The sequence below is a fragment of the Eleginops maclovinus genome, chromosome 19, assembly GCF_036324505.1.
Source record: "Eleginops maclovinus isolate JMC-PN-2008 ecotype Puerto Natales chromosome 19, JC_Emac_rtc_rv5, whole genome shotgun sequence".
Lineage (NCBI taxonomy): Eukaryota > Metazoa > Chordata > Actinopteri > Perciformes > Eleginopidae > Eleginops > Eleginops maclovinus.
In genome coordinates, this window is record NC_086367.1 from 5,107,227 (window position 1) to 5,119,554 (window position 12,328).

The window sequence follows — 12,328 nt, forward strand, 5'->3', positions numbered from 1 at the left end:
TTACCCTGTTGCTGCCCTCAAGAAGTCATATTGGCACTTGAAAAACTTACATCTCCAGCCCATCGACTGTGCGCAGCCGCTACTGCTCATAGGATCGGACCATCCGCACCTCATAACCCCAACTGAACCAGTTTCCTGGGCCCACCTGGAGGGCCAGCTGCGGTTAAGACCAAGTTGGGATCGGCACTCCAAGGTCCCTCCAAGCTGGTGAAACATAGCCTGACCACTCAGCAATGCCTTTGGACATCGAGCACTCCGGCCGCCGCTGAGTTACTCAGTCATGTCGAAAAGCTGTGGCAATTAGACACTGTGCCTAACCGAAGTGAGAAACCTGTTACACGCTCAAGACAACACACGGAGGCAGTACGGATTCTGGAGGAGAAGACTGTTAGGTTGACGGTAGATGGAGTAAGGCGGTAAGCCACGCCATTGCCTTGGAAAAGGGACCTATCTCCGTTGATTGCATCTAAGGAAGCGGTGATGGCCCACCTGCGCGGCACGGAAAAGAGGCTGGCTGGGGATCCCTACAAGGTGGCTACCTACAATGCTGAGATTAGGTTGATTGGTGGATGCTGGGTATGTGAAGAAGATACCCCTGGAGCCAGCAGCCATTAGTCCTGGGTGGTATATTCCGCACCTCATGGTCCACCATAATGGGAAGAATAGAATAGTCTTCAACTGTTCTTTCTCCCTCAAGGGCATCAGCTTGAATGATCACCTCCTACTTGGACCTGTGCTGAGTGCTACCCCACTTGGTGCTCTAATTTGCTTCCGTGAACATCCCTTTGCTATCAGTTCGGATATAAAGGGCCTATTTCATCAAGTCCTCCTCCTGCCAAAGGACCAGCCACTCTTGTGATTTCTTTGGAGAGAGTCAGACACCATCGGCTTCGAGCATGGCCAGCTGGATATTGACACGCAGCCCACGATGCAAAGCCAGAGCTGCCAACATTGTGTTTTCAAAGCCGGGGGTCCGAGGTCCGCCGAAGCCCCCTGAATGCCCCCTTATTTCATTTTTACTTTACTTATTTCTATTTATCTTTTGTATTCAACTGTTATTATTTTACTGTAAATTGTATGTATATATAGTTCCCTATTCCTTTTCCTATCACCCTGCTGCTATAACATGTGCAATTCCCTTACAGGATTAATAAAAGTTATCTTATCTTATCAGAAGCCAGAGACTTTACATGCTCTGAGATGCAATCTAGGTCATATTGTTTTCATATGTTTTTCGTGTATAATTTCTCCTTTTCCCTGTACTGTTGCACACAATTAAACACCAACATACACAAAAAAATATTTTTATTAACCGAACAGAATTCATCATGAAACAATACTGAACAATAACACATGAAAAACCTTTACACAGCCTTTTTTTAGAACAGAGTTCAACTCAAGGGAACCTTTGGCTGTGACATGACCATCTCATCAACCTCTCACTTTAGATGGTCATAGGTTGCTGACTTGGCCTTGGCAAGAGTTGTCTTGGAGTACGCCTGCTTGTAGCAGACAGACCCCTTTGCCACCATGAATTGTTTGTGGGTAATGAGGTTACTCAGGGTCTCCATTCCCATACTAGGTCTGAACTCCGTTCTGTTTTTTGTGACAAGACTGAAGATGTGTTCGCAGTCTGCATTGGAATGGAAGATGCAGAGGATAGCCAGCATTACCTTGCAGAGTAAAGGGTACTTGAGATGGCCATTTCCATCCTTCAGCTGACTCATCAGGTGCCACTGTGTGTCTGGTCTGTCACAGCTGGTGATGCTTTCTGGCAGAGCATCGGTTTGGTAGGTCATGAATTGACCCTCAAGCTTGTCCATCTCCTCAGCACTCATCTTCAAGCAGGGGAATCTGCCTGTGAAGTACCTCACAGAATTGAAGTCTGCACTGTCCCGTGCAGACATGTCAGCCACAGAAGCATTCCTTATCACTGGGTCATCATAGGGAAACTTCTTCACCATGTACTCAACAGCCTTCATGTAGAATGCCCGCACAGCGCTGAAGACCTGGGCAAGCTGCAGCTCCTCAAGCTCAGGGTGATCTCTTATGAAGTCTCTGGTGTTTTGCCCAATGAACAAGGTCTCATTGCTCTTCTGGTTGCTTGGCTCCCTGAATGGTACCTGGTGAACCTTAGCAGCTGCATTGATCACCTGAGGCTTCACAAATCGGTTCAAGAGATTCTTCAGCTGTGTGGTCAAAGTCCTGTGTAGTATTTGTATGCAGGGTTTGTCTAGCTGCAGCAGAGTGTTGGCCTCATCAAATATCGGCAGGACCGCACTTAGAAAGTAGCAGTAAAGATGGAATGTTGGGTCCTGCAGATGTTGACATGCCCTCTGCACTCTCTGTTGTGCCCCTGTCTTGGGCTGAGTGGGTGTAGTGGTAGATGTATTGGGCTGAGTGGGTGCAGTGCTAGATGTCTTGGGCTGAGTGGGTGCAGTGCTAGATGTTTTGGGCTGAGTGGGTGTAGTGGTAGATGTCTTGGGCTGAGTGTGTGCAGCGCTAGATGTCTTGGGCTGAGTGGGTGCAGTGCTAGATGTCTTGGGCTGAGTGGGTGCAGTGCTAGATGTCTTGGGCTGAGTGGGTGCAGTGCTAGATGTTTTGGGCTGAGTGGGTGTAGTGGTAGATGTCTTGGGCTGAGTGTGTGCAGCGCTAGATGTCTTGGGCTGAGTGGGTGCAGTGCTAGATGTCTTGGGCCGAGTGGGTGCAGCGCTAGATGTGTTGGGCTTTGCCGTTGCAGTCTTGGGCTGTGTGGTTGCAGCTGCTGGTGTTTTCTTTCCCTGACAGAATTTGGCTAGGTTTTGTTGGCGAAAGAGATAGCCTGCCAAATCAAACTGAGAATTGTCCTTGCTGCCGCTACTGTGGGTTGATGTGTCCTTGCTAACACTGTGGGTGGACTTGTCCTTGCTGCTGCTCTGCGTGGTCTTGTCCTTGCTGCTGCTCTGCGTGGTCTTGTCCTTGCTGCTGTGCCCAGACTGTTCTGACTCAAAGTATTGCAGCAATGCAGGCCACTGCTGCAACAACCTGGCGATGCATTTATCTAAAGAGAGCCACCTCGTACTTACATGTTTAACAATCTTTCTCATTTCCACTCCACACAGATCCTGAAATTTCTTCAGTCCCTGTTTCCTCTTGCTGGATTTGTCTAGGTAGAAGTATATGTCCACCAGCAGCTCTTCAATGGACACTGGAAGCTGAGCAGCAGCTTTTTCTGCAGCTAGATGAATTAGATGGCACGGGCATCCCAGCACATATACTGCACTGTTTTTTTTGTTGATGTAGCCTGCCGTGCCAGCTTTGAGTCCCTGCATCACCATGGCATTATCTGCCCCAAAACTCATGCAGTTGTCCCAGGATATGCTACGTTTCTCAAGTTCATTGTCAATGAGTTTGAATATGTTCTGCCCAGTAGATGCCTCATGACACTCTGGCAAAGATAGGAGTACTGTCAGAACATGCCCAAGTCCTCGATCAAAGTACTTCACAACAAGAGGATACAGCTTACAGTCTCCATAGTCAGTGCTCCCATCCGTGGCTAGGGAGTATGGAGCTGTCCTCATTGCCTCCGTGATCACAGACGCATCCTCCTTGGCAAGAGCTCCAACAATGGCGCTGCTCTTTGTGCAACCAGACCCATACTTTCCTGCAATTGCAATCACAAAAATATTGCATTGTATTATCATGATTATACTCTAGATTACACAGAATTGCAGAATTACAATCATGATATTAATCCTCTGTAGAGTAAATTGGCCTAGGCTATTTTTTTTCACCTTTACATAAAATGAAAAATGTTTATTAGAATGATACAGTATCAGTAGGCTATAAATTAGCAATGATTAATTTGCAAGATTTAAATCAGATTATCAACCAGGGCAGTACTGTAACTGTTTTATATAGTCTGTACAGATTGTAGAGTGTATTGTGACAGTATACAGATATAAATCTATGCCTATGAATGCTTGAGATGAATTGAGGCTATTTGTCATTTGAGCCTTACCAGCGATTTTCGAGTCCGGAAACATCTTTTTCACCAGTGGCCCGATGTGGTCGGCCACCGCGATCGGGATGTTGTGTTCCACCAGAAAGTCCACAGCGAGCACTTCGGCATTTATGACACTGGTGTCACTGTCAACCGTAAAGAAGCCCGCGATGGGCCTTGTAGCTTCCACTGCCGCCTTGTATGACGTGTGTTTAGCAGTCCTGATGTGCTTTTCAACGTTGTGTCGGCCCCCATGCCTCACGCTAAAATCTGTCTTACACAACATACAGTAAGCGTGGAAGTCGTCCAGCTTCGACCGGGTGATGGTCGGCCATTCTGCGTTATATTCTAGCTTGAAGCGCTGTTCAGAAATTCGCCGCTTTTTCAGCGGAGGACAAGTACGTTCACCATCCATTTGTGATAGACTTCAACTGACAGCTCGCTCCGCGATTTCGCGGGCATAGTGTATTCACGAATTATCATTGGTCCATTAGAAATTAAGATAATAAAAACACAACACATATGTTAAATTATATAATGAAAAAAACCCAGATATTAATATGTTCTACTTATCTGTGCTATAAATGTAATTTTTGTATGATTCCAATGATCTTAAATAATTTTATAACCAAAATAGCTGAATTTGCTCGTGACCTGAGCAGAGGAGACAAGCGGGGTAAGGCAAAGAGCGGCGCCTCACGTCAGATTGAGCAATCCCTCACAAAGCGGAGCTAGTGAGAAATTAGCACCTCCTGTATAATGCCTCCCTGCTCTGTAACAAAGATGCAAGTGAGGAAATATTCCCTCCTGTATAATGCCTCCCTGCTGTGTTACAAAGATGCTTGATGGATTTTACCCCGATATATATATGTAACAGTAATACTGTTACATATATATATCATACTGAGTATGTAACCATAATGATTTACCCCGATGAATCTGCCACAAAATACAACAATGCAAATGCAGACGAATGGAAAGCCACCAGTACGTTTAATTATTAGCCAAGATTACATTGATATCCGAGTGTTTCCGAGGGGATTGTTTAATGTCTGTCATCCATTTAACATCATACAACAACGTTGTGATCACTTTGAACCCAACGATCTTTTTTTTTATGTATTGGTGAGCTGAGTTTGAGAAATTAAACTGTGCAGCTAAAGTTGTGTTTTTTGGTTGCTATAGTTATCTAGTTGCTATTCTAGCTAGCTCAAGAGACTTAAATAACCTAAACGATTTAAATGGAAGCGTTCAATTCGCATGTAATGATAGCTAGTTATCGAGCTGATGTTATAGTTTCCCCGATTTAACTCATTGTATTTCAAGTAGTCAATGTGCAAGCTGCCAATTGAATTATGTTTTAATAAACTCTATTGACTTCACATATTTTTCACATATCTGACTCTGAAAGCCAGCTACGAGCTCACCGCACGGCACTGGTCTACATGAATAGAATTCTTCATCAACAGCGGGAGCCAAAACAGCATAGCATCCTGGTAACAGTAGTGAGGGTATTACAAAAAAGAAGTACAGCCGATCCTATTGGCTCTTTGTCAACGCAAGGGACGAATCATAAAACGGCTTATATGTGAGCTTTAGGGCTGGTTGGATGTCAACACAGGCACGAGGCTGCCAGCTACACGATTCATTTTTCGATTTGTTGGGTAATGCGTAGGATATTCAAGTCAAGCGTAGCGGCGTAATTAGGGCCTGGAAATCGTATCTGCTACGCCAAAATCGTGTATGTTGGCAGCTCTGCAAAGCATTTACAGGATCTTCGCCAAGCAGTACGACCAACTTGGCTTCATTGTGCCCTTTACCACTAAGGCCAAGATCTTGGTTCAGAGACTCTGGGATCGTAAACGGGAATGTGATGACCCAGACTTACCCCATGATCTCCTGCAAGTATGGTTTTCCTGGGTGGAGGAACTCCCGCAGCTGTCCTGAATTACACTGCCCAGATGCTACACCACCGGAGAACTGGATCTCACTACCTGCGATCAGAGCATCCACGTCTTCTACGATGCGTCTGAAAAGGCATATGGCTCTGTAGCATATCTTCGCACCCAGGATGACGGTGGACACACCCAAGTCACCTTCATTGCAGCCCGATCAAGAGTGGCCCCCAAACGGCAACTATCTATTCCCCGACTGGAGCTTGCTGCTGCCTTAACAGGTGCTCAACTGGCGTCAGTTCTGAAGAGAGACTTGACCCTGAATATCCACTGCTACACCTACTGGACCGATTCAACGACAGTACTTGCCTGGCTGCGTTCTGAATCCTGCATGTACAAACTCTTCGTGGGCACTAGGATTGCTGAGATTCAGGAATTGATGCTGAAACCTGGCGCCATGTCGACTCACAGAGAAATCCAGCTGATGATATCACAAGGAGGAAGACTCGTCACAGCTGGCAGAATGTACCCGTTGGTTACTACCTTTGGCAGCCAGAGACTTCTTGGCCCGCGCAGCCTTCCGGAACTACCGCAGATGTCCCAGAGGAGATGCGGAGACAAACCTTTTGCGGCGCCACAACTGTTGACAGTGGTCCACCCCAACTTGACATCAGTCAATACAGCACATTCCAGGAACTCCTTGAAGCTGTAGCCCGCTCACTTCAAGGAGCGGCTTCGGAAATGGATAGTTTGTCAGCAGATGACTTAAAGAAGGCTGAGCTGGATAATCTTCGACAAGCCCAGATTGAAAGCTTCCCAGATGACATGCCACAGCTGCAATCTGGAAATCCTGTCCCATCGAACAGTAAGCTAGCCACAATAGGCCCTGAGCTCAACACCCACACTCAGCTCATCCAAGAAGTACAGCACCCAATTGTGCTTGATCCTTCCCATCCAGTCACAAAGCTGATCATTAAGCGCTACGACCCAGATCTGCACCATCCTGGCCCGGAGAGAGTATTTGCAGAGATCCGGTGGCGCTTTTGGATCTTGAGAGGCAGGCAGGCAATTTGCAAGTTCCAACACAGTTGCCCTAAATGTTGCAAGTGGCGCGGAAAAACCTGACATCGCAAGGATGGCCGATTTGCCCCCCTCTAGTCTGAGGCTCTACAAGCCGGCATTCTACTCAACCGGAATAGACTGTTTTGGTCCTTTTCAAATCAGAGTGGGGAGGCGCAATGAAAAGTGCTGGGACATCTTGTACAAGTACCTTACCACCAAAGCAGACTACATAGATCTACTAGCAAGCATCGACTCTGACTCTTTCCTCATGTCACTCCGTCGTTTCGTGTCCAGGAGAGGAAAGCCACACGAGATTCTCTGTGAAAGAGGAACCAATTTCAGGGGTGGCGACAACGAGCTAAAGGAAGCCTTTCAGGCCCTCCAACCAGCTCTGAAGGAGAAGCTGACTACACAGATTGCTTTCCAGTACAACCCGCCAAGTGCTCCCCACTTTGGCGGCTCTTGGGAGAGAGAAATATGGTCCATTAAGGCAGCACTGTACACTGTTGTCGGAGCACAGACCGTGCATTTCCAGACGACCATGGACAGAAGGACTTTTAGAAGCAAATCTGTTTAACAGATTGGGGGGCGTCTGTACAAAAGCCCATCTGTTTGTGTTCAAATCTGTTTATTTCTTATATTGTTCAGTGTGATTTGGTCAGGCAGTTAATTGGCCACCTATCTCTTGGTCCTATATAGTTGTAGCTCTCATTATTTAAGTCACTAATTTCTGTTACTTTGATGGTGTGCGTGCATCTAATGGTGAGTGTGTGCATATAAGTGTGTATATGTTAGTTGTCAAGCCTGCAATCTTAACTGTTGGTTGGATGCACCAAGTTACACTTTATTGTTAGCTGACTTGCTAATCTATGCTAATCGCGATTGGCATTAGATGAACGCACACCATCAAAGTCACAGAAATTAGTAACTTAAACAATGAGAGCTACAACTATATAGGGCCAAGAGATAGGTGGCCAATTAACTGCCTGACCAAATCACACTGAACAATACAAGGAATGACCAGATTTGAAAACAAACAGACGGGCTTTTGTACAGTAATCTTAACTCTGACTTTGTGTGAATATTTAGTTATTTATTAATTATGAGTTAACAACACCTGTTCCTGTTTTATGTTACTAATGTATAAGATAAATACAGAAGCATAGTGCATTCACTCGAGAGAAAAAAAGGTTTTCCCTGTTTTCTGGGAAAAGTTTTCATGAAAAAAAGAGAGTCTACTGAAGGTAACTCATTAATTCAGAAAAATAGAGCAGAATTTATTTTTCATGATAACTTTTCCTGGAATTTGTTAATTAAGAAAAACAGAAAACATTGATTGTATTGAAGTTTATGCATTACGCTTCTGTAGATAAACCCTCTTTCGGTTAAAGAAATACAATAAAATGCAGATGAGTCCAAAGTGTTTTCTGTGTATCAATAAGTTACATAGTTGTTGTTATCTTTGGGTTGGAAACCACCTCACACACCTACAAAAGCCCAAAGAAATAACATCTTTCTTAACATAATCAATATGGCACTATTAATGGAGAGGATGCTTGGTGATAGGAAGGCACCATTTTCACCTGGGGCTGGTTTTATTTAACATCAAGAAACTGTTCTCGGAGCAGTTTTAGTTCTGTTTTTCTCTATGCTTTCACATTGTACTCAAGTTTGGCTTCGCAATTTCCTGTAGATTGTAAATAGGACATCCTTGGCAGAGGAATGGGGAGGGTGGATCACCATTGAAAAATGACAGTGTCATGATGACATCATAATGAAACATTGTTGTATTAACTGATTGACAGCTTTGGGGAGAGTGATATTCATTTCAGCCATTTTTTTTATATATCCTATCTATGACTCTCCCCCCCCAACCACTCTCTATATCTATCCTAAATTATGAGTCATATAATGATGTCAACTATTGCAGGTTCTAGAAAATCTAACACACATTTAGTCTAGTGTATAGCACATTTAGATTATAATTACCTTGCATTTGAGGCAGAACTTGCTCAATGTGAACAAGGACATTAACTCCCCCGACTTTCTGCCTCTTTTTCTTGTAGTGCTTTCCCAGGCTTTTTACACAGATTCTTCTGAGTTTCTTTGACATCATGGAAAGTGTTGCTGTGCTCTTTGCAATGCCATCTTGAAGCATGTCAACTTGCCGTAGATACAAACCCTGTGCAAATATATAAAGGATTAACACAAATAATTAAATAAGGACAGTGCATTTCCAAAAGAAGAAAACATGTCCTTGATCAAGCTATAAGTCACAAAGCATAACCGAGTATATTGTATTTGGGCCATTAGTTTTTTAACTACTGACATGTTTTGCTCAAATTCTGCAAGCATCAATAACAAGCTATCCTGCCAATCAACCATCCTGTACAGGGGCTGACTAAAACTGATGCTCAATGCAACACAGTTTCTGGTGGTATAGATAGAATCACCACCATACTCTTCTGTCAGAAGCCCAAACTTAGGATTTATAAGAAATCCTGATGTTTGAAAGCAGAAGAAAATAAAGCTTAAGAGCAGAACAACAAAATGTGGTCAACTTACAATATGATGAAATTAGCAAGAGCCAAAAGTCACGTCAGAGAGTTTTTGGGTTACTCTAACATATCTGGCCAACTAAGGCAGGTTATATTATAGGATATACTTTTGCATTATGCTTTCAGATTTACCATAAATCCATGCCACCATAAATTATGATAACAGCATTTGCTGTAATGTAAATGTACTCAATATACTCAAATGCCCTCTACATACTGTAATCTATCAAATACTGTAATAAGGTAATACCTTTGCATTGCTTACCTATGGATGTTCTTCATCCATGTGAATAAACTGCAGTGTGATTGTGAGAAAAGGGACTTTGTCCTAACACTTCTCCTCAAACGTCCACTTATTGTAACTCGGCATTATCTGGAAATTGCGGGACATCAAATTGTATGATAAACTGAACATTTTCTTTGAACACACGCACACATACACACACTAAGTTGGACACATAGTTAATTCAAATAACAGCAGCTTATGTAAAAACCATGCTGTGTATGCAAGTGTGCCTAGTTCATGGCAGTGTCATTTACTATACTATACGCTGAAATAAATATGTTGTACATTAGCTAGCTGGCTACTTGTCTAAATTATATCTTGCCTCCATGGTTAGCTAAGGGAGGGGGAACACAAATGTAAACTTCGCTCTAGAGGCCTCCACACTTGATATCTTCATTTGTGTCCATCCTCCACCATGGCATACACAATCCCCACATGGTAATATTTGGTATTACAGCACTTGAAGTTAATTGATGAGGGCATTGACATTTGTGCTATAATATGCATATTTCTTGTGGGTGTGTTCCAAATAACAAAAGTATTAGACATGTGAGAATTGCTTATGCAGGCCTTCTGGTTCCTTCCTATAGCAATCCATGGTTCTGTGTGAACATGCCCTCTAGGTAAGCTGACTTAATATTAGCAAACATTAATATATAGCAGAAGAATGCCCTATTCCTACCTGCAGCCGATTGCATAACAAAATATGAGCCATTAAGTTTGCAAGCATGTTATTCTTACCAGATGTAATGGTCCTTGGACTGGAAGGAGACCATCTTCATTGTGTGCCAGGAGTTTTTGCATTTACATTTGCGTTTCAACAAGCCAATCGTTGGCAACCATTTGATGAATTTTTAAGTACTCTTTTAGGTTTCTTTAACATAAACCTTTCTCGAAAGTTTTCTCTCCAGTGAAGCCATATAGCCAGCGGACCGACCTATTAGTTGTTGGTCAATTTATCTACCAAGACATCCTTCAAATGTAAAACTGGCGCACTTTCATTTCATTGGTTGGAGAATTTATGAGATACGCTTGATTTACATATAAACACCTCCCGGGACCAGGTTTTGAGTGTTTGCAGAGTTGACACGTGACTAAATGATATTCACCAAGCGCTTCTACTTCAAGATTCAAGATTCAAGAAGCTTTATTTATCCCGACGGAAATTGCTGCGCAACAGTTGCAATACAAAAGTGGGAAAGTAATACAAAGTGAGAGGTAAAATCAAACTAACGTAAAATAAAGCAAGTAAGTAAATGCAACAAAATTACAGTTAATACGTAGGTATATGCAATATACAACAATACGCACTGTGCAATTCCCGATTGGTCTACTGCGCAGGGGAATTCTGTTCATCGTTGGATTTCAGATATCGTCACCTTCTTAAAATAATCGCCTAAGTCATTTTTTCAGATTGTTCAGGACACACAAAAAAACTGAACCATTTGTTGAATATATGATATTTACCAACAATTTTAATCAAAACAGTTATAACAACAGATGTCTATTGACATACAAACAACAAGGTCAGTCAAACATGGAACATGACAGAATTAAATGACTTAGGCAAATCTTCGAACATGCCTTTGTGACTTAGGCAATTTTAAACCTTCTACTCTGTCAGCAATAAAGCATAACTGACAAACTAACTAAACATAATGCTGAGGAGGCATGTGCATTTCTTCACTTCTCCTTCCAGCTCTTCTTTGCTGGGTTCTTGACTGATGCCTATTAGTGTGTCAAATTGTCAAAGAAGTGATGACACTCGACAGACATGATGGGTTTCATTGACTGGAGGTCCTGGAATTTTCTCTCCTTGATTGGCAGAGCACATGGAAACAATCGTATCCATGCCATTGGCCCATTTGGCACCTGTACCCTTTGTGGCAGTTCTTCCCACACAGAGGCTTCTGAGAAGGACAGTTTGAAATGGACCTTGACTTCACTGCTAAACTGAAGAGCCCGCAAGTCATGCACAGTCGGGTCTCCAGCTTTTTTGCCTGGTCTGATGCTACAGAAGTAGGATCCATTCAGTTTCAGGAACTCATCGTGCTTGAGCACTTTCACATGGTAAGGTGAAGGCCTGATTCTTGCAGTCTGGAATATAATTACATAGTCTCTTGGGGTGAAGATATCTGCAACTATTTTGCGTTCAATAGTACTATGCATGCTGTCACACTCCATTTGTGTATGACCTGCAACAAGGTATTTCTGTGTTATTAGTACCCCATATTTCCTTGCAAGCTCAGAGTATGCATTCGCCACACATGCATTGCGATTCTGATAACCACAACCGTCGCTCCACACTATGATCTCCTTGAGTTCTGGATGGCCTTTGATCACACCTTCAAAATGATGATACTGAAGATGTGCAAATACCCCGCTACACAGGTCACCTTCTGATTCGTCCCAAACATAGCAGTAGCCTTCCTTTGATCTCAATGTGAAAAGGGTAAAGTTATGGACCTGCAGTTTTGTTCTGTAATACAGGCTGCTGGCTTGGGTTTTTGGACACAGTAGCACAGCTTACAAGTCCATTGTCCAA

The 12,328-nt window shown here is 43.3% G+C and overlaps 1 protein-coding gene across 1 annotated transcript; it reads right to left on the minus strand.

Annotated features, from left to right (window-relative positions):
* Positions 1–1,439: 1,439 nt before the first annotated feature.
* LOC134881682 (uncharacterized) lies at positions 1,440–3,616 on the minus strand. Its single transcript, XM_063909197.1, has 2 exons — positions 3,506–3,616; positions 1,440–3,427 (listed from the first exon to the last, which is right to left on the minus strand). Exon 2 carries the CDS (start codon positions 3,339–3,341, stop codon positions 1,440–1,442), a length of 1,902 nt encoding a protein of 633 aa, XP_063765267.1. The 5' UTR covers positions 3,342–3,427; positions 3,506–3,616.
* Between the last annotated feature and the right edge of the window lie 8,712 nt (positions 3,617–12,328).